Source organism: Phacochoerus africanus, chromosome 10 (assembly GCF_016906955.1).
Source record: "Phacochoerus africanus isolate WHEZ1 chromosome 10, ROS_Pafr_v1, whole genome shotgun sequence".
Lineage (NCBI taxonomy): Eukaryota > Metazoa > Chordata > Mammalia > Artiodactyla > Suidae > Phacochoerus > Phacochoerus africanus.
In genome coordinates this window covers 10576467-10601767 of record NC_062553.1, presented here as the reverse complement: position 1 = coordinate 10601767, position 25301 = coordinate 10576467, and the positions used below count along the sequence as shown (strand labels likewise).

Sequence of the window (25301 nt, the reverse complement as noted above, 5' to 3'; positions counted from 1 at the left end):
CCCCGTCTGAGTGAAGGGGACAACTGATCATCACGTCTGCGATGGCAGCCCAAGTGGAAATCATCTCTTTGACACAGATGATGCAACTATTTGGAACTAAGAGTATACTTGTCATTAAATTTCATTCTTCTCTAAGCTAAAATCCCAGAAATCAAAGCGCCCTCTGGAGCCTATATACCTGGATATACTAGGAGGAAAATATTGCAAGTGGATACTAATCAGTTGTCGGGGGTCATCAAGGGAGGTGGAGATTCAGTTTCAGCAAGAGAAGATGGCCAAATGAGCTGGTACAAGGTGGATGGTTTGGCAGGCAGGAGTTAGCCAGGATGACATGTCCAGGGAAGGAGGAAGGCGTGGGCAGATGGCAGAGAGGACCGGTGTTGAGAGTGGCTGTTGCTGTCCAAACCCCACTGCACTGTGAGCATGAAGCTCAGGACACTGTGTATGCAGGTTCATGTCAGTTGTGGGCAACCCCAATTCTGGCTGCCCCTCCACTACGTTCCTGGGTATCTGTGCCAGTGATGACAGAGACCTGGTGCCCACCTCTATCCAAAGTGCTTTGTACCTTCCTCAAGCCCTTCTGCAGCCTCTAACCCATTTTCACTTTTTCATTCATTTCATCTAGAGGTCTTGGAGCCAGAACACCATCTTTAACAGCATAGGGTTGGTTTGTTTGTTTGTTTTTTAATTTTGGAGGTTTGGAAGGAAGCAAGCAACTCTCCAGGGATTGAATTAGTGCTTTATCTGGAGGCACAGGGGTAGGGTAAAAAGACTGTGAGTTTCAGGGTTATACAGACTCATGTTTGACTCTAAGTGTTGCCACTTATTATTGTGGACAAACCACAGAACCTCTCTGAATCTCATCTCCTCATCTGAAAAGTTTCCTAGTCTGTAAAATGGGAGGCAGCCACATTATAGGATTTTGTGAGGATCAAGAGAGGTCATCAAGCGACATATTTGACACACAACAAAGAATTTAACAAACGGTAGCTAAAAGGAAATGAGCCATAAAGCAGGGGGCATAGTTGGTCAACTGCCTGTGATGTAGCTGAAATCAAGATGAAATCCACTGGATCAGTGCAAGCTTTTTTTTTTTTTTTTTAACTAGTTCTCCCAAATTTAAATTGCAAGGGTACAAGATGTGGTAGGCTCATCTTTGGTTTAAATATGTTTAGGTCTCCCATAGTCTAGAAATAAATTGTCTGGCTTTTGCTAAGTCCTCAAGCCATCTTTGCCACTCTTCCCTTCAGGGTTCTGCTATATTTGTTGAAGGATTAAGCTGCGCCTGCTGTGGACTCTTCCCAGCCACTCCCTTCTTCCTGTCAAGCCTGATTTCTGTTTCTGCAGCTCTCCTGGAAGGTGTCTCGAGGGCCTAGAAAATTACCCACATGCTCACAGCATGAGTACACATCCAGCGTCATCAACTCTGCAGCTTTCTACACCATTGCCTGCTAACTTTCTCTAAAACAGCAGTTCTCAACCTTGACTGTATATTAGAATCACCCAGGGGACTTTAAAAAATTATTTGTCCCTGGATCCCAGCATCAGAAATTCTGATGGAATGCTCTGTGGGTATAGTCTGGGCTTTGGGGTTTTTCAAAGCTCCCTTGTTCATAATTAAGGTGCAGCTAAGGTTGAGAACCACAGGTAAGACATTCTCTCGCCTTTATTTATATATTGCAGAGCTCTGCTACACGTCTTCTGAATCCCTTTCTTTTTTTTTTAAATTTTTTATTTTTTTGTCTTTTTTTGCTATTTCTTGGGCCGCTTCCGTGGCATATGGAGGTTCCCAGGCTAGGGGTCGAATTGGAGCTGTAGCTGCCAGCCTACGCCAGAACCACAGCAACGCGGGATCCGAGCCACGTCTGCGACCTACACCACAGCCCACGGCAACGCCGGATCGTTAACCCACTGAGCAAGGGCAGGGACCGAACCCGAAACCTCATGGTTCCTAGTCGGATTCGTTAACCACTGCGCCACGACGGGAACTCCTGAATCCCTTTCAAGGTCTCACCCAAATCCTGTTCTTAGAAGGTAGGTTTGTGTAATAAAGAATGCTAGTATTGTAAGGCTTAACTATAAATTAAGGCAGTCTATAGTTGGGGTTGTTGCTATGGTGTTGCAAAGGAAGTCTAATACTCTTGGTTCATCAGAAAGTTTACTGAATGCAGGATCAAGGTATGACTAGACAGTGCAGAAAGAATGAGGGGAGGAAGGAAGGAAGAAAGGAAGGAAAGAAAATCTTATGTTTTATGATCCAAACTGTAACCCTGTATATCTAATGCTTTCTCTTCTCTTGAATTTCAACAGAAACATCAGGAATGTTCATCTGAGCAATGATCAACTGAGCACCATGGTGTATCTTTGCTGCAAACTCAAACTGTTATCCTCATTTTTTCACATCAAAGAAATGATGGGATGATGGGGAGTCAGTTGCCCAAGAACATAAGCCTAGAAAATGATGAGATTTGAGCTCAGGTCAAATCCTCTCTTGATTAGAATCCTAAGTAATTGGTGCTGTTTTCTTGGAGAACTGACTCCAGTATCACACTTGAGAGAGATATTCAAATAGCTGAAATCATTCTCCTATCTCCCGTCTTTCCTTTCTCCAGGGTAGGACCTCTCAATCCTTGCTTATGTGCCTTTTTTTTTTTTTTTTCTTTTTACAGCTGCACATGTGGCATGTGGAAGTTACCGGGCGAAAATTTGAACTGGAGCTGCAGCTACTGGCCTACACCACAGCCACAGAAATACCCTGAGCCGCATGTGTGACCTATGCTGCAGCTTGTGTCAACGCTGGATTCTTAACCCACTGAGTGAGGCCAGGGATCGAACCTGCATCCTCATGGACACGGTGTTGGGCTCTTAACTCTCTGAGCCACAGTGGGAACTCCTATGGGCTTTGGTTGTAATACTTCTCGTCTTCTGGTCCCCCAAGCCGCCTCTACTTTATCTTGACAATGGCCCTACTGACCCTTAGTATCCAGAGTCTAGTATGAAAGCAAGAGTCTTTGGCATTGACCAGTTGTCACTTACAGTCTAGGACAATGGTTGAGTCAGTAACAAAACAGAACATCTGTGACAATGGTTACATTTCTATGTTCAGGAGGAAGTGTTGGAGTTGGAGATAAAGGACTAGGTTTTTATTGTGAGGAAGCAGCCTAAGATGGAGATAAGGGTTTCTCTGCAGGCTTCAGAGGGAAGGTGACAGTAGCAGAAAAGAGGAAAGAGTACAATGTCAATGTTGGGGAGGATGAGGAAATTCATTTTTTTTTTGCTACCCTGAGGCATATGGAGTTTCCAGGCCAGGGATCAGATCCATGCCATAGTTGCAACCTAAATTGCAGCTACAGCAACGCAGGGTCCTTAACCCAACGTGCTGGGTCGGGTATCGAACCTACATCCCAGGGCTCCCAAGATGCCACCGATCCCGTTGTGCCACAGAGGGAACTCCAAAACTGAGTATCTTCAGGGGAACGTAGAAAAAGATTCAGAGAAAAGTCTGTTCCCTCACCTCCTCTCCCCTTCCTACCTTCCTTCTTTCTTTTATTTGATATTTTTCTCCCATGAACCACACAGCTGTTGCTTGAACCCGCATTCAGTAAACTTTCTGATTCAGCAAAGACGGCAGATTTCCTTTAGCAGCATCCTAGCAACCACTTCAACGACAAATTGCCTTAATTATAAGATATGCATTCTTCGCTACACAAAACAGCATTCTAAATAGGATTTGAGTGAGCTTTTTAACACAATACAGCCCTGGAGAGCCAGTGAGGGATCAGTGGAAGCTTGAGAAGAAAGCTGAGATATGGGGAAAACAGTTGTTCCAAGGCAGGATCCGGGTCAGGGTAAGAGAAAAGGAACTCATTTCAGCTCCGGCAGCCTTTCACCCCAGCACACTAGCGTGGCCTGGGTCCCTTTAAGTCGGAAAGGACTCTGGCTTTAGCTGCCAGGAAGTGAAATTTCACGCTCAATCACAGTAACCAGATTGGGTCTGCGGTTCACATAGTTTGTTTCTCTTCGGTCTCATGGCTTTGATTTTTTAATTTCCACTTAAACTGCTTTATTTTGCACATTGCTTTTTTGGTTTTCGGTTTTTGTTTTCGTCTTTCAACAATTTTTAGTGGTTTCTTCAAGTGTTTCTCTCTGTATTTCTAAGACACAAGGGTATGTTGTTTTATTCGTTAATAGAAAAAAAAAAGCTTAGCTGTCTTGAAGTTATACTCTGAAAACACAAAGAATTTGGTTTTATGACCCGATCCATCAGTTACAATCATTTGTAAATGTAAACATAAAATTGCGCATTGCTGTTAACTTGCCTCAGATCCTATTCAGAAAGAATTTTCTGACACTTCTGGGGTTTTTGCTGTGTACCAGGCACTATGAAAGGCACGCCAGTTATGGGGGCGACACCCTGCAGGGTGTGAAGTGTAAATGCAAACAAACCAAAAATAGAATTTAGACTTGAGGGGCCATTGTGGAGAAGAGAACAAGAAGAAACTGAAGAGAGGGGAGAGGGCTTCGGAGAAGGTGATGGTTGGAATAAACGAGAAGGGGGGGGACAGAGGACGGGAAGAGGGAAAGAGGAGGAGAACGAGTCAAGAGAGGGGTTCGGGAAGTGAGAAAAGGGAGGCTGTGTAGGAGAATGAACTGCAGGACACAAAGCATGCGATGGAAAGAGGGAGGTGGCTGAATGATGTGGGCTGGATGGGAAGAATGCTGAGTGTGGTGGGGGGAGAGGTGGAGAAAAAGGCAAGAGAAGCTGATGATCTATAGAAGGGGGTGGGGTGTTAAGGACTTAAATGTGTCCCCACCCCCCAAATTCATATGTGGAAGCCCCGGTCCTCCTTGTGGATCTATTTGGAGGTAGGACCTTTAAGGAGGTCACTAAGGTTAACTGAGGTCATGAGGATGGGGCCCTGATCCAACAGGACTTGTGTCCTTGTAAGAAGAGGAAGAGACACCACACAGATCTCTCTCGCTCTGCCATGTGAAGTCTCAGCGAGGAGGTGGCCATCTGCAAGCCAGAAAGAGGGTTTTGGCTGGAAACCAACCCTGCCTGCACCTTGATCTAGGACTTTCAGCCTCCAGAACTATCAGCAAATAAATTCCTGCTGTTTAAGCCCCCAGTCTGTGGTATTGTCCTGCTATGGGAACCTGAGTGGACTAACTAAAGTTACCAGAAGTAGGAGTTCCTCTTGTGGTGCAGCGGAAACGAATCACACCAGGATCCATGAGGATACAGGTTGGATCCCTGGCCTCGCTCAGGGGGTTAAGGATTTGGCACTGCCATGAGCTATGGTGTAGGTTGCAGACGTGGCTTGGCTCTGGCATCGCTGTGGCTGTGGTGTAGGCTGGCAGCTGTAGCTCTGATTCGACCCCTAGCCTGGGAACTTCCATATGCCTCGGGTGCAGCCCCTAAAACCAGCCCCCCCCCCCAAAAAAAAACCCTCAAAAAAACCGCCACCAAAACACCAAAGTTACCAGAAGTTATCATTCACCCCCAGCCTCTGGGAGTGTGGGTAGCAACATACATTTCAAATTTCTTCCTCCAATCCAAGGGACATAAGGACATTGGCTCTGATCATCTATTGATGTACATATGTGTCACTACCAACAGATGGCGAGGCTTTGGGATAAACATCATTTTCAAAGTAGGGATAAACATAATACAGACCTTACAGGTATATTGGGAGGATTAAATGAGGGTTTACCTACATGCATCTTTCTGAGTAAGAAGTGCTCTCTGTTAGCTATTATTATTAACAGTGTGTGTGTAAGAGTCCACTTAGATTTTTTTGAAGGGCAAGTCCTCTCGATATTTCTCACCTAGCAAGACAATTAGAACTCTTTTTAAGTCTCTAGATTATATTGGGTCAAACCATATAACACTGCCATTTCTATGGGTCAAAATCTTCCTTCTTTTTATTATTTTTTTCCTTTTTTTTAAAAGCATATGGAAGTTCCCAGGCTAGGGGTCAAACTGGAGCTGCAGCTGCCAGCTTATGCCACAGCCATGGCAATGGCTGGATCTCAGCCGCACCTGCAACCTACACGATAACTTTCAGCAAAACGCTGGATCCTTAACCCACTGAGTGAGGCCAGGGATCCACCCCACATCCTCAAGGACACTATGTCGAGTTCTTAACCCACTGAATCACAATGGGAACTCTGAAAAGCTTTTTATAAAAGGAACACATCACATAAAAATCCAGATATGTGGATTTTCTTGACAAATTTGAAGGTCTGGCACTGATGGGTGACATCGCCGCCGGACACCCCCCACTAGTGGGTGGGGCCTGCAGTTTCAGGTCTGCTGGCTCTCTGTTCCATGCTTATTCTCTTGAGGGCATTGCCGGCTTGGGTCTGCAGAGTTAGGTTTGTCACCCCAAGATACAGCATATGGTGTAGCTGTGCTAATGCCAGCCCTCAGAGAAATGGGTCGGTTTTCTTTTGCAGGCAAAAGCATTAGGATAGCAGTAGATTGGTGTAAGCATACGGCAAGCACACATCATCCCAAACCAGACACCTTCGCCCTTGAATAATCAGAACAACCAGGCAGAGGGCACTCTGGATTTCAGCTGCCACTCTGCTTTGACCTCATGGTGGAAGCACTTTTTTCTCAGCTAAACTTCTTTCCCTGATGACTTTACATTTATGTGCAAGTCCATTCACTGAGTATCTAGTGCGTGTTCCTCCCTCTTGCCTGTACTTTTGTTTTTATTTTTAAATTTTATTTATTTATTTATTTATTTATTTATTTATTTATTTATTTATTTATGCCTTTTCTAGGGCCGCTCCAGCGGTATATGGAGGTTCCCAGGCAAGGGGTCTAATCAGAGCTGTAGCCTCCAGCCTACACCAGAGCCACAGCAACGTGGGATCCGAGCCACGTCTGTGACCTACACCAAGATCACAGCAACACCGGATCCTTAACCCACTGAGCAAGGCCAGGGATAGAACCTGCAACCTCACGGTTCTTGGTCTGATTTGTTAACCACTGAGCCATGAAGGGAACTCCCTGTGCTTTTGTTTTTAATCTGCCAGGTGTCAGACTGTCCAGTGAGATGAAATCCCCTAAAATAAAGAAACCAAAGTCAAAAGATTATCTGGCTGGCTAAACCTATCAGGCTCCTAACATTAACCAGGATTTTCATGTCACCTTCTGACTTGGAAAATTTTCTCACGCAATATCTTACTTAACACGACATGACCAAGGAGAGGCTGAGAGAGTTCAAATAGCTTGCCCATAACACACAACCAGGAAGGGTTAGAACCAAAACTGGCACACAAGGGAGTCACAACGGCAGATTCTTCATTCTTTTTAGGGGTGGAGGAAGAAAAGCAGAACCATCACATGGAGAGAAATAGGCTTTGCTGCAACTAAGTTTACAGACGAAGCTGAGCATCTTAGCTGGTCTGTTTCATGAGATGGGCTGATGAGCAAAGCTGATGCAAATTTAGCATCAAGGAAAATAGACTCTTTAAATCACAGAGAGTGACAGCTCCCCTGTGCTCTGGGCTGTCAGACAGCATCCACCTTGGAAGTTATGGCAGCTCTCTAGAGTATCTGATTCTCCTTAAGACATTACCCATTGAAGTCTCCATTCTTTCCTGATAATCCTAGATTGGGTCCAGATTGTTTCTCAACATGGGCCTCTGTGCAGCTGTTATCCTTCCCAGGGAATTGATCTGGAGCTAGCACTAGATGTGAAATTCCTCTGGAATCCAGTGTTCAGATCTGGATGTCCATTTGAAGAGGGGCATGAATCTCCTTGGTGACCCATACAGGGTTCAGGGGAAAAAAAATCCTCCCACAAGTCCAGGGAGACCCTGGAGAGAGTTAGGAAGGCAGGTGGTGATGGTCTTTAAATATTTAAGGAGCCACAGGAAAGAGGTGGACTTCTCCTTGTGACTCCTAAAAGCAGAACAAGGACCAGGGGAGAAACATGAAAAAGGACCTGATTCTGGCATAAGAAAGAACTTTCTGGTGACCAGTGGTATTTCCCCCTCCCACCAACTGTACAGCATGGGAACCAAGTTACACATACATGTATGCATACTTTTTCCTCCCATTGTTGTGTTGCGATGTAAGTATCTAGACATAGTTCTCAAAGCTACACAGCAGGAACCAGTGGTATTTTAATGCAAGAGGCTGCCCTATTACGTGTAAGCTTTGCTTCTGCTGGTGCTGAAGCTGTGGTCTGTGATGTGGATAAATCCTCAAAGTCCGTTTGGAGACCCTTTCATCTCAGACTCAAGGACAAACAGGAGGACGACCCACGATTTCCGTGATATTTTAAGGGCCTCGCACATAAATCGTGTTTAAGAAGTGGGGGTTTTTAAGTCTCCGGATTATATTGGAATCATAGGAAATTGCTTTTTTTGGTAGGTAATGGAATGGTCGCAGGTCAGTCGTTTTTATATGGTTCAACATAATTCATACGAAGGCAAGGGAAGAGACTCCGTTCCTTAGATTATGAGAAAAGGGATGCCTGACAAACCGTGACGTCCTCTGTGCATAGCTTTTGAGTTGCTCTGGACTGCATTATGCTTCCCCCAAAGTCACATGTTGAAATACCGCAGGACGGGACTGTGTTTGGAGGGGAGACATGCGAAGGGGGGGACGAGGTTCAAATGCAGCCTAGAGAGTGGGGTCTTAATCAGTCTGACTGGGGTCCTTATAAAAAGAGGAGACTTGGATTCACAGAGAGAAGCCAGGTCGCTCTGCACAGAGAACAAAGCCACGGGAGGGCACAGGGAGGAGGCGGCCGTCTGCAACGAAGGAGGGAGGCCTCAAACAGGACTGAACCCACTGGCACTTTGCTCTTGGACTTCGAATGTCCAAAACTGCGAGCAAATAAATTCTGTTGTTTAAACCACCCAGCCTGTGGTGTTTGGTGTACACGGGTATATGGATATTCAAGAGGAGAGCAGTAGGAGTGAAGGGGACGAGGAAGGCGGGTAAGAGACAGATTTTCAAAGCCCCCTCCTCTGACCAGGCCAGGGCGTATGGCCTTTATGGTGAAGGAGAGGCTGAGATTCGAATGATCTGAGGAACTGCTGTGAACACCTGTGATAAAATGGGTTGGTGAGTCAAAGGATCCCTAAGCTGAGGTTCTACTGACTCAAGTTAGATTTTAGAGGGGATGGGGGTCAAAATTACTCATAAGAAGTCTTTCCTGGGGTTCCCTTCGTGGCTCAGCTGTTAACGAACCCAACTAGGATCCATAAGGATGAGGGTTCAATCCCTGGCCCCGCTCAGTGGGTTAAGGATCCAGCGTTGCCGTGAGCTGTCGCAGATGTGGCTCGGGTCCTGCGTTGCTGTGGCTGTGGTGTAGGCCGGCAGCAGCAGCTGCAATTCAACTGCTAGCCTGGGAACTTCCCTATGCCGCAGGTGTAGCCCTAAAAAAGCAAAAAAAAAAAAGTCTTTCCTAAACAATTAATGGTACAAGAAGGAAACTGAAAAAATGAGTTAAGTGAGTAAGCTGCTTTGAGGATGTTAGAAATTGTCAAGGCCACTAATTAATTTTTTAATAGCCATATCTGTGGCATATGGAAATTCCCAGGCTAGGGGTTGAATCAGCTGTACTGCAGGCCTACACCACAGCCATGGCAACACTGGATCTAAGCCACATCTGCAATCTGTGGCTCAGCTTGTGGCAACATTAGATCCTTAACCCACTGAGAGAGGCCAGGGATTGAACCAGCATCCTCATGGACGGACACTATGTCAGGTCCTTAACCCACTGAGCCGCAGTGGGAACTCCTCAACTAAAGTTTTAATGACAGCTCTTAGATGTCATTAGAGTACATCTGCCTGCTAAGATCCGTTTTAAGGCAGGGTCGTCAGTTATGGTTTTTCAATGTCTGTTTTCAGTAGCATGAGAAGACACAAAAGTGCAAATATGTAATACTGTTCTATAATTAGCTCTTGATTAATTAGGACTACCCCCCCCCACCCCCGCCCTGACTTGGAGGCAAAGATAGACAAATGCCTGTTGGAGCTTGAGCTCTCTTCTAGCTCTGTCGCCTGGGACAACCCCTTAATCTCACTCTCATCTTTCAAATAGGATTAAATCTCCCTCCTTGCCACCTTACCAATGAGGTAATAAACCACTCCATGAGATTGTCATTGTATCAAGCACACACCATTCACAGGGAAAAAAAAAAAATCTCTATTTGAAACAAATGTTAATTGGAAATGGCTGCTGAAGGATTAGTCAAGAGTGCAAGACTCTGAACTGCACGTTAGAGAATAAGGAATCCTTTCCAGGGTCCACGTGCAAGATGGAAAGCACATGGGTTGTGGAGCTTAAACACCTGCTTCACCCCTCATAGGACCACTGGGTACAGGAGTCACTGTTCTCATCTGAAAAATGGGAACCTGCAGATAGTACATGTAAAGAACGGGCACATAGTAGGTTCTCAATAAAAAGCCTCACTGATTTCTGGTGGCAAAGGGAGCAACTTCAGAGAAGCCATTTCATCAGATACTGGGGCACCCATTTCACAGACATTACTGAATACCTCCTGGGTACGTGAGAGAATAACTTGGGGAAATATTTATCTGCATGTGTTCTCCACTCCCAACTTATCCCAAGAATGTTGCCCGGCTCTTCGTACTTCTTTGTCCAAGGCTGTACAGGCAGAGCAAGAAGAAGTTTCTTGACCACACCACTTCTTCCTCTCTTTTCTGAAAGTCCAAGCCCACGGGCGGGCGCTGGGGGAAGGAAGAAGGAGGGACCTTTGACAGGAGGTGATATCCAGACCTGGAGGGACTTGGGTCTGGAATCGGGGCATCTGTGAGAAGTGGAAACGCTCACTCTGTGTGGTCAGACCTCAGAGGAGGGCTGTCTTGGATTGTGCAAGCACCAGGTTCCTGGCTGGGCAGCGATTCCCAGTGCCCAAGCGGGATTTGAAAGCAGAATCCACAGCCCTCAGAGGGACAGGCCATAGCTGATGCGAAGGGGGACTTCCCTGGTATTGGGGATTGTGAGGCTAGGAGTCTAGTATTTTCTGAAACTACAGTTCCTGCTGCCAGGAACTCTTGGAATCAGATTAAGCTGTATTAAATAAAACTGAAAAATGTGACATTTCTTGCAGACCTGTGTTTATAGATGGACTCAGACCTACCAGAGTTGTAAAGCGCTGGAAAATCTCAAGACGAGTTCATGCCCCTCCCTGAAGCTTACCCTGTATGAGAGCTGGTGGAAGTCATACCTGCATGAGTAACTATCATGCAAAGCAGCAAAGATCCTCGGTGGCATTGCATGGCAGTTAGCATTCTCTGTCACAAGAGGTAGGCGGTGGGATTTTGCAAAAGGCAGACAGTCAGCCGGAGGGAAAAACATTTCTCCTGAAGGGCTATATTAAAATAACCTTTCCCCAGTCACTGCATACTAATAGCACTGTTATGTAATTGCCATAAATGCATAAACTCATAAAGCCTTTGTAGACGCCGAGGTTCTTTTGGACATATGCCTGCTTGATATGAAGAAGAAGTCTGGAAACGGGGGATGGAAGAGGGGACAGGGGAGTTAATGATTTCCATAAAAGGGTTTGGAGTTTTATCTCCATGGAATGTGAAAGCTCAGGAGGTCCTCAGAGATCACCCATCTCCTCTTGTCTCTCCCACTCCCACCCCCTCCCAGTTTACAGGGTTACATCTGGATTTCGTGAGGTCTTCAAGGTTGTGGTTTTGAAAGGCCACAATGCTGGTCAAGGCTTTGGTGCAGCGGGGTTGGGGGAACTCGGTCCTATGTACACCTCCAACCCTTAGCTGCTGGGGCAGCGTTATCTCTCACCGGGGCAAACATCACTTCCAAACTGGCATTTTAGTCTCTGCCCCTGCCACACCGACTGATTAATCATCTGAAATTATTGTCCTAATGAATGGCCAGAGAGCTCCTCTCTTGTTTACAAAGTTTTAACTATTCCACCACCACCCCCCCCAAAGAAAAAAGAAAAAAAAAAGAAAGAAAATTCAATCTTTGTGGTTTGGCATTCAAGGCTTTCTATGATCTGATTCCAACCAAGTCTTTTTTTTTTTTTTCCCCAGAAAAATAACATAACTTTTTATTAAGTATACATTTCTCCAACATGATTTCCCTACATTTTCTCAATGAATTTTCGGACATTTTCTAGCTGACTATTCTTTTTCATTTTCTAGAATTTATTTTCTATTTTTTTAAATTAAGAGACAATTGACACGTAACCTTGGTTTCAGGTGTACGAATAATGACACAATAATTGTATATATTGTGAAGTGAGCACCACAGTAAATCTGGTTAACCTCCATCACCAAACATACTTGTACATTTTTATTCTTGTGATGAGAACCTTCAAGAATCAACCAAGGCTTCCGAGTTTATTTCCCTCTTCTTTCTATGCCACCCTTTGTTCTGCCAGGGTGGCTTTCCTATTACTCCCTGTTCTCTTCTCTTTCGTGCTTTGGCTGATGTTCTTCTCAAGGCCTGGAATGCCCCTCCATCAATCCTTACCCATCCTTAAAGGCCAGGTGAAACACTATCCCCTCTGAAAAGTCTTCCCTGGGTGAGGGACACAGAGCATCAGAAGGACCTGAGTTTGAGAGGAACTGTGCCCCTTACTTCCTGGAAGACGTCACGCAGGTTACTGCATTTCTCTAGGGCTCGGTTTGTTCATCTGTGAAATGGGCAGTACCCACCTTGCATCCTTATAAAGTACAAATGGGTCATCATATTGTAAAGTCCTTAGGACAGTTCCTTGTACACTGCGAATGTCAAAGAATGTTACCTATTACTCTGATTATTCCAGGGACCTGAGATCTCCTTTTCTTTGAATTCTTTCTTCTCTTATATTCTTTCTTGTAACTCTAATTTTGCATTTTAGATATAACACACATTTTATTTTCTCCACCCAATTGATGACTCCTTGAAGGTGGGATCATGTTTTGTTTTGTTTTTCCTTTTTTGGCCGCACCTGTGGCATATAGAAGTTCCCCAAGCCAGGGATCGAATCTGACCTGTACCTGCCACCTACACCGAAGCTGCGGCAACACTGATCTTAAATCACTGCACTGGGGCGGGGATCGAACTGGCAATGCCACAGAGGCGACAATTGACAATAGTCTTTTTTTTTTTTTTTCTTTGAATCAGTTTCCTTTTATATGAGAATCCCAGTTTGGGGGTTTCTGTGTCATAGAACCATGGAAGACAATTCATGAAGTGCCTGGTGGAGACTGATACATTTCAATGAAACTTCGTATGTTTGAAGGCCACGTGGCCTGAATTCACTGGGCCAATTCAAACATTTTCTGAGCTCCCTGGTTATTGCGATACTCTTTGGGAAAATAAAAATGATTTCATGCCTAATGAGTTGGAAAACATTAGATTCTAATGACCCTTTTCATGGAGAGACAGAGGATATATTAAGGAACTAAAACACTGTGAGAGACCATGCTATAAAGACACCAGCATCTAATAGTAAGAATTGCTAATATTCATTGAGTTTTATATGCCAGACCCTTTGATAGGAGGCCTTTTTCACGACTTTGCTAGTTTAAACTTTAAAGTGTGCTATAAGAGGGAGTTCCCGTCATGGCTCAGTGGTAACGAACACAAATAGTATCCATAAGGACGAGGGTTAGATCCCTGGCCTGGCTCAATGGTTTAAGGAGATGCAGCTTAGATCTGATGTGGCTGTGATACCGGCCGGCCGCTGCAGCTCTGATTCAACCCCTAGCTTGGAAAATTCCATATGCCGCAGGGTTGGCCCTAAAACAAAGCAAAAAACAAAAAAAAAGTGCACTATAAAAATGCATGTAATTATCCTCACTTAATAAACGAAGAATCTGATGGTCGAATGGGTCCAAGTTCACAGAGCAATTAATGGGTGGAGCTGGGATTTGAAGTCTGTTGTTTGTGACCGTAGAGGCTGAGTTTTGGTCCTTGGGGGTGTACCGTTTTTCACTTTCCCAAGTTTGCCTGACCTGTAAGTACTTTTGGTTATCCTTTTATTAATAACCCATGAAATTGGTGTTTCTGGAAATGCACTTGGGGAAACAGAGCCTCGCACCCCCATGGGAATGGCCCAGGACATTTATAACTCTATGCCTTTGCTCCCTGGCCTCCGCCTGCATGCACTTGACCCTCTTGCCTCTTCCATGTTTTACTCCTCCTCCAAGGTCTAGTTCAAATGCAACTAGAAGCTCGCTTTGACTTCAGCTGGCTGGTTTGCGAAGCCCCTCTTTCTCTCCTTGTGCTTTCCATGCTGTTTCCTCTGGCCTCTGGGGCAAGGGCCATGTTCAAAGAGACTTGGTAAGTGTCTGGCACAGAGTGGACCTGCAGTTGAGGTTTATCGAATTACAATGGTGTCTCTTTCCCTGGCCCCTAGGTGTTGATTCTGGAGCCGGCGCCTGAGGCTTCAGAGCCTGGTTCACAGCCTGGGGGCCTAGCGGCCCGCTGGCAACCTGGGCTAAGTCTTGTTCAAACTCTTCAGGTTCAGACAGAGCGGCTCCCGCACTGCTCGGCAGTTCATTAGTTAATGCTCTCCTCCCTGGTCCCTTGCTGATGCCGCCTCCCTCGCAGCCTCTCTGAGGTGAGGAGACATGATTAGGTCACCCCGGGCCTCTCATCTGCCCTCTTTTTTTGGGACAACCCTGACCTGTCCTTTCCAGGGCCCTGTCCAGGTTTCATGTCAAAGCCCCCCCCCCCACCTCCCCAGTGGCTGAGCCGCAGATGAGTCAGCTGGCTTGGGGCTTCATTAGCAACTCTAATTGCCTTTCTGTTTGTGTCCTCTTTGGGGCCTCCCCGGGCCCAGAGGCGGAGCCTGGCGGGTCTGGCTTCCAGAAACACCGCCAGCCTGCGCCGGAGCCGGAGATGGGAAGTGTGCGCTCCTCACCCCGGCAGGCAGTCAACGTCAGTCATGCCACTCGGCGCATTTCGTGGCCGCACCCATCCCCGGGGTGCACTCAGGCGCCACGCAAGCCCTGGCCACCCCATCTGTTTGGCTGCCTACGATGAGGTCATGGGGTGCGGTCCTGGAGACCCCCTCCAAAGAGGGTGGGGGCTTCCCCAACTGACCTGGGGATGGCCAAGAGGAGGAGATGCTAATCTCCTCTGTCCAGCCCACTGTTCCCTCTCTTGAGGATGCATGGCTGGAGAGGAGAGGAGGGAGAGGGGAGGGCAGAGAAGACCCGGGAAGGAGAGGGACAGAGAAGCAGTCCGCTGGGTCCCTCACAGCCTCCACTCACAACTGCGGATGGAGCAAACATAGTACGGCCTGTGTCCGCCGCCACCTTGCCATGAGCGGATGGAGCCGCCTTCCCCGTTTTCTACAGTCCTGTCCTTCTCCCTGATTTTAATCTCTTTCCTTTCCCCGAGACCACAGAAGGCAGGGGGAGGTGGCTGTGCGCCACTTCATGTCATTAGAATTTGACGCAGAAGGAAAAACATTCCAGAAACCTCAACAGCTGGTACAGTCAAGCAAGGTAGAGCCCTTTGCACCTCAAGAGTGATGCCTCTGGGACAGCACGCCACATTCTCACCCAGGCCTAACGGGTTTGCTGATAGGGTTTCTGCAGCAGTGGGTTTCGCAGGCGGAGGTCGCCCAAATGTCCCAGACCACTCGAGCTCCAGCAAACCCACAGGGCTCTTTAACCTCTGCCTGCGAGTACACGGGTGCGCGTGGGGGATGAAGGTGGGCTTGGCTAAAATCGCAGCCTGCTGGGGGCAATTGCAGATCCCCGTGGATGCCTTTTTTTTTTTTTTTTTAATTGTTTTGCACCGGGGATTCTGCCTCGGAAAGATGGCAACACTTATAGCGGAGACTTTCTCAGGTAAGACGAACAACACGTCACACATTTACGTGGCCGTCCCCCTCAAACCACAAGATGCTTCTCCGATGACTCGGACGTAGAAAACCCAGGGCTGCCTCAGCCTTTCTGCTCCCTTCCTGCTTCTGGGACATAATCAAGGAGACACAGCCACCCCATTCAGATGCTAGCATTGCCAGTCCACCGCGACCTCAGACTTGGAGCTGAACTTTATCTCCCCTGCCCAGGACATAATATCTATGACATCCTCTTGTGTCATTACAGAGGCAAAGTCCAAAGATCTATTTCACTTTGAAAAGCATAGGCAAGTTTATAAGAAATCAGAGTAAGCATCCTTCAGAGAATTTCTGGAATAATGTGAAACTCTTCCGTGGGAAAGATTTCTGAGTTAATAGAAGGGTCATAGCTCCGGAAGCTGAGTTGCATATAAGGATAAGAAAACACAGATAGGCTGACCTTGACAATAAACGAGCCCACCGCAATACTGGCGAATGCTAGGCACAACAGATTGGGGATTGGGAAGACCCGCACACATTTTCTGAGGGAAATAGCATTTTTCACATAGTCAAAGATAGCTCACAGAGCTTCCTGCGTCCAGCGGAATAGAAAATCGAGAAACTGCTGAGGTTTTCCAATGTCTAACTTATCATTTGCTGATGTACTTTCTACAAGTCCTCCATTTCTCTACAAGTAGCTGGCTTAAGCCCTTCTAGTAAATATTCTTGACAAAGGCCGAATAGGAAGGAAAAAGAGAAAAATTGCAGTGAAAAACCGAAGCTTACCTTTTCTAGGCATTGCTGACATCAAATGTTCCTCCAAAGTGTGAGGCTTTCTGGCTTTGGTTGTCCCATGAATTTAGAAACCATTAACAAAGTTTAAAGCAGAAATAGGTGTTTATGCTTCGAAGCTGCTTCAAAAAGACACGGAAGATAACTTGATGAAAAATAAACTGCTCCTCCGCGCGTGAGAATCCTTTTGAAGCTTGGAGCTCATGCTGTCGTCCGAAGTTTTGCAACTGTCTTTCTCAGTTTAAACAACCTCCCGCGCCTCCCAAGCACTTGCCAACTTCTATAATTTAAAGCAACTGCGATCCTTCCCATAATACTCACATTTCAAAGAGCTTAATATATACTCTCGTTAGGAATGAGTGGGAGTGGGTGACGTTCTTCTGCAAAGCCCAGACTGAGGCAAATGAGAAGCAAAGGTTTCAGATATCTAAACAGTACTCTTTCTCTCTTTTATCCATTGCTCTTTTCACTGGGTTCCTTCAAGTGGCTTTTGCCTTTTAAAGTGATACCTTAAGACGGAGTGATGTCCTCTCCTGGCAAACAAAAAGCCCGTAGGAAAGTTTAGGTTCCTGCTTATGGAGCAATGATGCTAATGAAATTGTGTTTAAACATCACTTTGGCTGACACGATTATTTCCATACAATTCCTCCCTTACTCTATCTGTTTGGAAATTTAAATGAGTGAACCTTCTATTTTCCTAAGGGGGGGGGGAATCTCTAAAGTGATGTTATTTGAATTAGCCTTATTTTAACCCTTATCCTGTAGGCAAATCATAGTCTCTGGGCAGGAATCTGCTTTGCAGTCCGTCCCTGTAGCTGAATAAATCTTCTGACATTAAGTCTGTAACCGATGTCAGCAATTTTTACCATTTCCACCACCGTTTCCCAACTTCCATTAAACACACACGCACACACAGACACACACCACACGGGTGAGTTGAAATTCCAGCCAATTTATATGGTCTACTGAAAATGGTGATTTAAAAAATATTTATAGTCTATTGCAAAGCCTGATAGATATTAAGTGTTTAACAAATATTAATTGATTAAATAAAGTATTGCATAGGTGCAGATCAACCAACAGTTTTGACAATTTGTTTTGCAGGTATGTTTCCATAAGGAAGGTTAATATGTCAAAGCCTGTGAAAAGGATGAGCATAGGACATTTTTGGTACCTTTGCCAGATTTAATGAATGATTATGGTGTAATAAAATGCCCTTGATGAATACAGAAAACATTCATTAAATAAATAAACCATTCAGTGAAGAAAAGAAATGTTGACACAGGCATGACTTAGTAAGTAAGCTCGTTGTGTAAATTTATGCAAACAAATTTCAAGAGAAAAACCTCATTCATTATTTCAAAAACTATAGATTATTTTCCATGGTGCTTTTGAGTCATCTTAAGTAACTGTTATGAACAGAGGCACTACCTCTGAAATAGTGCAAAGAGAAACAAGATCTAAAACCACAGGGAAATGGTCAGGTTTCAGGTTCCTTTGCTGGAAAAGTCGAGCATATTTTTGTTCTGGCTTCTACTGAGGAGATGGCTGGAGGCACAAGCACAGGTGGTGGTCACAGACCTGGACTAACTATTCCAGATATGTGACCGCTGATGAGTTACACAATTTCTTTAAGCATCAATTTCCTTAATTGTGAAAGATTAAGTACAAATTTGTTAAAACAACCTACTTGCCTAGACACACTTACTAATGCATTCTTCTGTAATAAGCACCTCACTGGCATAAGGCACTTAGCAAAACTTGTGTCTGAGTCACTGTGATTTATCACAGCACCTATGTTATTTAGTCCCCAAATCGGTAATGGACGTGGGATGCAGCTCTAACAAAATCTCAACTTGGTGCCATTGGCCTAATAGTCAGGATGTGGATGGCAAGGAAACTGATGACCAAAGGCTGGAAAGGTGAGATGCGATGTTTTGCAGTGGCAAGACTTGTAGTGAACCTGACAACTACTACAACTTGAAAGGCGTGTGTGCTAAACGACCCTGTAGCTCTCGGAGGAGAAGATGGGGGGAGGGAATCATTAGTTGTCTGTGTTGGCCGCTATGCACTGCGTTTGGCAAAGGTGTTTCGCAAATGAGATGAGCCTGGGCAAAGAAGTGGCTTGCAGACAGAAATAAAAGGGACTCGAGAGACAGTACATAAATTTGATGGCTTGCAAGAGCCTGCCAATTTTTTAGGGGACTAATATGGCTAAGATAACCATAAGCCTGGATGAAGACTGTCTCAAGAGACTGAAAACCACCTTTTCTACCAGCAGAAGGTAGACTCTTGACTGCCTGGAGGGCTAGATCCTCAACACACACCTCAGCGATGGTCGAGAGGACGCTCTCAGGAGAAAGAACTGCTGACCGTGGAGAAAAATAGGCAGGGAGTTCCCTGAGAAAGCAGATCCAGGGCTGTATCCAGAACTTTCTCCACCCACAAGGCAGAGGGTGGGTATGTCAGCCTGGCCATATGCAGCATCAGTGGCTGCTGTGTGTCTCCCACTTTCTCACTCTTTTTTGTTTTCTGGAAAGGAATTTTTATTATGATTATCTTCATTTGTAATTATATTCAATATGTATTTAATATAATATATTTATATTTATAATTATAATAACAATATTTATTATAATTAATATTTTATTATAATTTATCTATTTTATTTTTTATAATGTCTTATAATATTTTATTATAATTTTCTTTTATTATAATTATAAGTACAAATGTTATATCATTTGTACTGTGTGTATGGGTGGGCGGGTGCACACTTGTTATTTTGGTTTATCCATCACTTTCCTTTTAATTCGTAGAACACTGGATCAAGAAATGCCACATCCAGAGTTATGACAAGAACTTAACCACACCCAGAAGTCCTGGACCTTGAGCTGGTTGCAGTGATCAGATGGAACTTGACGTTGTTTCTTTTGGCGATGATAAATACACCCTGTGCTTGGAACGAAAGATAGAAATAGATATTTCATGACCAGAGAGTAAATTACGGCAGGTACCCTTAGGATTTACTGCCGTCTATATTTTCCTCACCATCTCCCAGCCTCCCTTGCAGTTCAGTTGACCACGTGACTGATTTCTGGCCAATGGGATGTGAACAGAAGTAAGGGAGGTTAATTGTGGGCGGTGACGTTTAGGAACTGCTACTCCACATTCTTTCTCTCGCTCCTGTCTACCTGGCAAGAAGCCAAAGACTTAGAGGTCCTGGAGCCCCGTAGTAGTCGGAGCCCCACACCCCAAGGCATGCCTTAGAGAATTGCTATCCAAGAGAGCTGCATGACCTACATCAGCCATTATTGAATAATATGCAGGAGTTCCTGTTGTGGCTCAGTGGTTAACGAATCCGACTAGGAACCATGAGGTTGCGGGTTCGGTCCCTGCCCTTGCTCAGTGGGTTAACGATCCGGCGTTGCCATGAGCTGTGGTGTAGGTTGTAGTGGCGGCTCGGATCCCACGTTGCTGTGGCTCTGGCGTAGGCCGGCCGGTGGTAACAGCTCCGATTCAACCCCTAGCCTGGGAACCTCCATATGCTGCGGGATCGGCCCAAGAAATAGCAACAGCAACAACAACAAAAGACAAAAAAAAATAATAATAATATGCAAACCTATTTTGAGTTCCCCCACTAAGTTTGGGGGTTTCTTTGTCAGCGTTAGCTAGCATCAATTCCTACAGATCACGATCTTGAAAGATTCTTGGAAGAGCAAGTGAGAGAGTAGATGTGAAGAATGCAGGGCAGGGAGGGAGTTCCTGTGGTGGCTCAGTGGGTTAAGGACCCAACTAGTATCCATGAGGATGCAAGTTCAATCTCTGGCCTTGCTCAGTGGGTTAAGGACCCAGTATTGCCACCAGCTGCAGTGTAGGTCGCAGATGTGGCTCGGATCTGGCGTTACTGTGACTGTAGTATAGGTTGGCAGCTGCAGCTCCGATTTGACCCCTAGCCTGGGAACTTCCATATGCGTAGGTGTGGCCCTTAAAAAAAAAAAAAATGCTAAACAGGGCCTGGCACAATAATAGGTGTGTGACAAATGATAGTAATTTTTATATTACCCATAATCTCACACTTTCTTGCTCTCGCAAAATGAATCTAGCCCAATGCCATTGTGAGTACTTCCATAAATTTAAGTCTTCTACATTGCGTGCTAATGGGCAAAGTAAACTGGAAACCATGGAAAGATGAGTGGCAGAAAGAGATACTGAAACCAAAATTTATTCCCTGTCTTTAAAAATATACACATTTATTAAGAAAATTGCCCAATGGTTTACTGTTAGATTTCACAAGCAACCTTCAAGCCAGAGGATAAAGAAAGTTATAAATTACAAGTTATAAGTTAAGTACTCTTCTTAGCATTTAACTAGTATAACCGCCACTACCCAAACATTTGTTTTACTGTGTATACAGAACAAGGCAATCATCCTGACATTGACTGTTCCAGGCTGTGCCCCAGTAGAAATGGATAAATATCTCGTTAATACTGGCCAAGAGCTAATTTTCCTAAAAATTGCCCTCCCACCAGGCCATGTGTTTTTTTTATACTGGCTTTGGAATGCTCTAAACTGAGGCACAGAAGGACCTAATTGATATATTTTATTTCTACCTATTTTGAGCAATTTCTAGTAGACCTGTGACTCCCTTCATTCCACAAACGCTTTTTAAGAGTCAGACTCTTTTCTCTTCCGCTATTGTGAAGCAACAGCAACAACAACTACAAACATTCGTTGAGCACTGACTATGTACCAGGTACTGTTTCATGTGCTCTGTAAATGTATCAACTCATTTTATCCTTTTAACAATCCTGTAAGGTAGATACTAACATTATCCTCATTTTATGGTTGGGGAACCTAAAGCCCAGAGAGGTTAGGTGACTAATTCCAGGTCACACAGCCAGTAAGTAGCAAAGCTGGGATTTAAACCTAGGTTGTCAGATTCCAGTACCTCTTAAATACCGGGTAAAACACATTCTCGATGACAAATGAAGAGAATATACTTGAATATACTTATATCATGTATTTCATTTAGCATCCATTGCATAGGAGATGAGTACCAGTTACTTCTGAAAGATACTTTAAACGCTTAGAGGCAGACACTTGTTTTTCTTGGAAAGCATGCGCTTCCCTATCTGAATGTAATTATAAAGTTTGAACATTGTTCATACATAAGCTTTGTGTTCTTTCAGTTGACTTTATTTCTTCTCCTTTGCATGCATCAAGCAGCCAAGTCTCAAATTATATCCTGAAACCCAGGTGACTTCATCTAGATTTTATAATAAGGCCTTTGCTGTGTTTTATCAAACATGAAGACCTCAAGGAAGAGGCCAAAGGAGAAATGAACCTTGTGGGAAACTTCTTCTTCCTCTTGGAAGACATTATTAAAGTTTGGAGATTGGAGACCAAATGAAATGTTCTTTCTTTCTTTTTTAAAAAATATTTATTTATTTATTTTTTCCTTTAAGGGCCACATGGAAGTTCCCAGGCTAGGGGTCAAATCAGAGCTGCAGCTGCCAACCTACATCACAGCCACAGCAACTCCAGATCCAAGCCATGTCCGTGACCTACACCACAGATCACGGCGACACCAGACCCTTAATCCACTGAGCGAGGCCAGGGATTGAGCACGTGTCTGAATGGATACTAGTTGTGTTTGTTACCACTGAACCACAAGGGGAACTCCCCTCCCTGCATACTTTAAATCACCTCCAGAATACGTATAATGCCCAATACAATGTGAGTGCTATGTAACTTGTTGTAAATACTGTTTAAAACTATGTTAACAGTTGTTGGTATGCAGCAAATTCAAGTTTTGCTTTTTGGAACTTTCTGGAAGTTTAAAAAATTTTTTTTCTCTCCTCAGTTGCTTGAATCCACAGATGTGGCACCCCTGGATATGGAGGGCTGACTGTAATTCAGTCTCAACTTCAAGGTACAGCTGATCTTCTCTAAATTATCAGGTGGTACATAGATGGGTACTTTGTGCCCATCACTGCTGCAGATCAGAGGCACTGAGAGGGCAGAAGCCATTTCTTTGAGTTTGCAGTGTCTAGCTTACCTTTCCTGGATTTGGGTCCTGGGGAACAATTCTCAAGCCCCCTTTTTACTTTCTTAGTGATACAGAGCAGCAGCAAATCAGTTTATTGCAAACAGTCAAAATAAAGAAAGGAGATGATTTATTTATTGATCATGGGAAGAAGACGACTTGGAAGAAGTCTTTGGAATTGGAAGAAGACTTGAGGGTGTTTGAATTCACGCTCATACTATTGATGATCTACCTCCATGGCCTTGGCAGTTAGCTATTCCTCTTCTATTGATGATTCCCAGGGAAAGGAGTCACTACTTCACAAGGCATAGAAGAATCTCCTGAGTAACAGTGACCATTCCTGTTTCATTTGCCACCCATAAAAGCCTTTACCATGTCCAAAGGCCACTCGAAGCCTTGCCCCTCCCCCCACAACTTCATCTTCCTTTTTTCCAAGTTCAATGATTCTGACTCTGCCAACTCTTCTTCATGCAACATGATTGCAGTTAGGTTACCATCTTGGCTGCTTGCCCTCTGGCGAACCAATATTCAAGTAATGACCAAATGACTCATGGGCAGTGTTGTAGTGTTACCAAGAAATCAACAGTTTGCAGTCTAGTCTCATCTCTGCCTCAAAATGTACCTGAAAAATTTCCCACCCTTGGCCTCTGTCTGTATGGCTCACCCGTATCAAGTCCCCTTTAGGTGCCTCCCTCAGCGTCTGGCTTTCTCTCTCCTGCAGAATCTTCTTTCATGAGTTAGTCGTTCACCATTTAGAATATAATCTAGAATTAATTAAATTCTAATCTAGAATTTAACATCCAGTCTCTATCTTGGCATCCTTTTGGTGTTTCTGATGCCTGCTGAATCGTACTTCCTGGAAATAGTATCTTCCCATCACATTAATATCTCTAAGGCAAAATGATTTTCCCTCAGACCCTCTTCTCCTGAGTTGCCTAATTCTGTCATTAATACCACAACCCTCTCGGGTTCTCAGGCTTTTCAATAAATGTTATTCCTCTCACTCGCCCTTCTGCTTCCCCCAAACATCCCTCCATCAAATCCTGATTGTCCTTTCTTGATTATGTCTCCAAAATATGACATCTGGGGGCATTATTTACTGCAATTTATTCATCGCCGTGTATCCCCAGACTGTTGTCTGTGACATCATATTCTGAAATGTCCCATGGAGAGGGACGCAATGGTCAAGTAAGTTTGCATGGTACTAGTTATACACGGGGATCTCTAGGAAAGTGGTGGCTTAAACAATGCACATTGATTTTCTCATAGTTCTGGAGGCTGGAAGTCTGAGATCAGGGCACCAGCATGGTCGGGTTCTGGTGAGCTGTCTCTTCTCAGCCTGTATAGGGTGTTTTATGCCGTGTCCTCTCATGGTAGGGAGAGGTAGGCCTGGGGTTTCCTCCTTTCCTTATAGGACACTAATTTCATCATGAGGATTCTACTCTCATGACATTGAAACCTAATTAACTGCCTATCTCCAAACACCATCACACGGACTGTTAGGACTTCAATATATGCATTTTCAGGGAACACAACTCAGTCCCTAACATTCTTCCCCTGATTCCCTCTCCAAGTTCAAGCTATTCTTACACACAGATATACATACATGTCCTCTCAATAGCCCACAAACTCTTAACTCATTCCAGGATCAACTGAAGTTTCAGGTACAACTTCTCATCTAAAAATCATCAAGTGAAATGTGGGTGAGACTTGAGCTTGGACTTGTCCTCAGACAAAATTCCTGTCCAGCTGTGAACCTGTGAAACCAGATAAATTACATATTTCCAAAGTACAAGAATGGAACAGGCATGAGATAGACCATCTCATTCCAAAAGGAAGACATAGGAAGGAAGGAGAAAGTGATGGCCCCAAGCAAGTCTAAAACATAGCATGTCAGTGTGCATTAGATCTAAAGGCTCTAGACTCACTCTCTTTGGTAGGACGCTCTGTTCTTCAGACTCACTTGGTGGCGGGGGGGGCGGGGGGGGGGGGCGTTTTAATCCCTGGGTCTTCGTGGGATGACCTCACACATGTGGCTTTGCTGCTGGTGGGCCCATCCTGTGAAACTAAGGTGGAGACAGCTTTGCCCTCTGCACCTGTGCATTCTGGGTCTGCGGTGAGAGCGGCAGCCCCGTGGGTCTCTGCATTGCCTTGGAGATTCTTCTAAGATTTTCCTGAAAGACAGCAAGCAGTTACAGCCAAATAGCTCCGTGGTCCCATCTGGTAAAAGCCGAGACGTCTGACAGCCCTTCATCCCTTCCCACATTTTCTGTCCTAAACTGGCAGTGTCTCTGCTGACATCATCTCATATCTATTCAGGGCTTTCTGCTGAGATAGCTGATTATGTTCATGAATTCTACCTTTGAGGTCTTTATCAAATAGTGTTATTTATATATACCCTTAGTGTTTTCAGAGCAAGCTTTCTAGTTTTTTTTTTTTTTTTTTTTACACAATATAGATTGGCTGAGAATTTTCTAAATCTTCAAATTCTGGCTCCTTTTGGCTTGGTAATTCCTTCTTCCAGTCATCTTTTTCCTTTGATATTTTACTCTAAGCAGCCAGGAGGAACCAAGCCACTTTTTCAGCACTTTGCTTAGACATCTCCCCAGATAAATGTTCAATTTCATTCCTCACCAGTTCAACTTTCCAA

General features: G+C 44.7%; 1 protein-coding gene across 2 annotated transcripts in view; it reads right to left on the bottom strand.

The window, feature by feature from the left end:
• C1QTNF7 (C1q and TNF related 7) overlaps positions 1 to 17137 on the bottom strand; it is a 98320-nt gene extending 81183 nt beyond the window's left edge. The window contains exon 1 of one of the 2 annotated variants that reach the window (XM_047799130.1): positions 16600 to 17137. In XM_047799130.1, coding sequence (XP_047655086.1) covers positions 16600 to 16621 — 22 coding nt within the window. In that variant the 5' untranslated portion in view covers positions 16622 to 17137. The remainder of the gene's footprint in view (positions 1 to 16599) is intronic. The other variant, XM_047799133.1, reaches the window with a different exon arrangement.
• Between the last annotated feature and the right edge of the window lie 8164 nt (positions 17138 to 25301).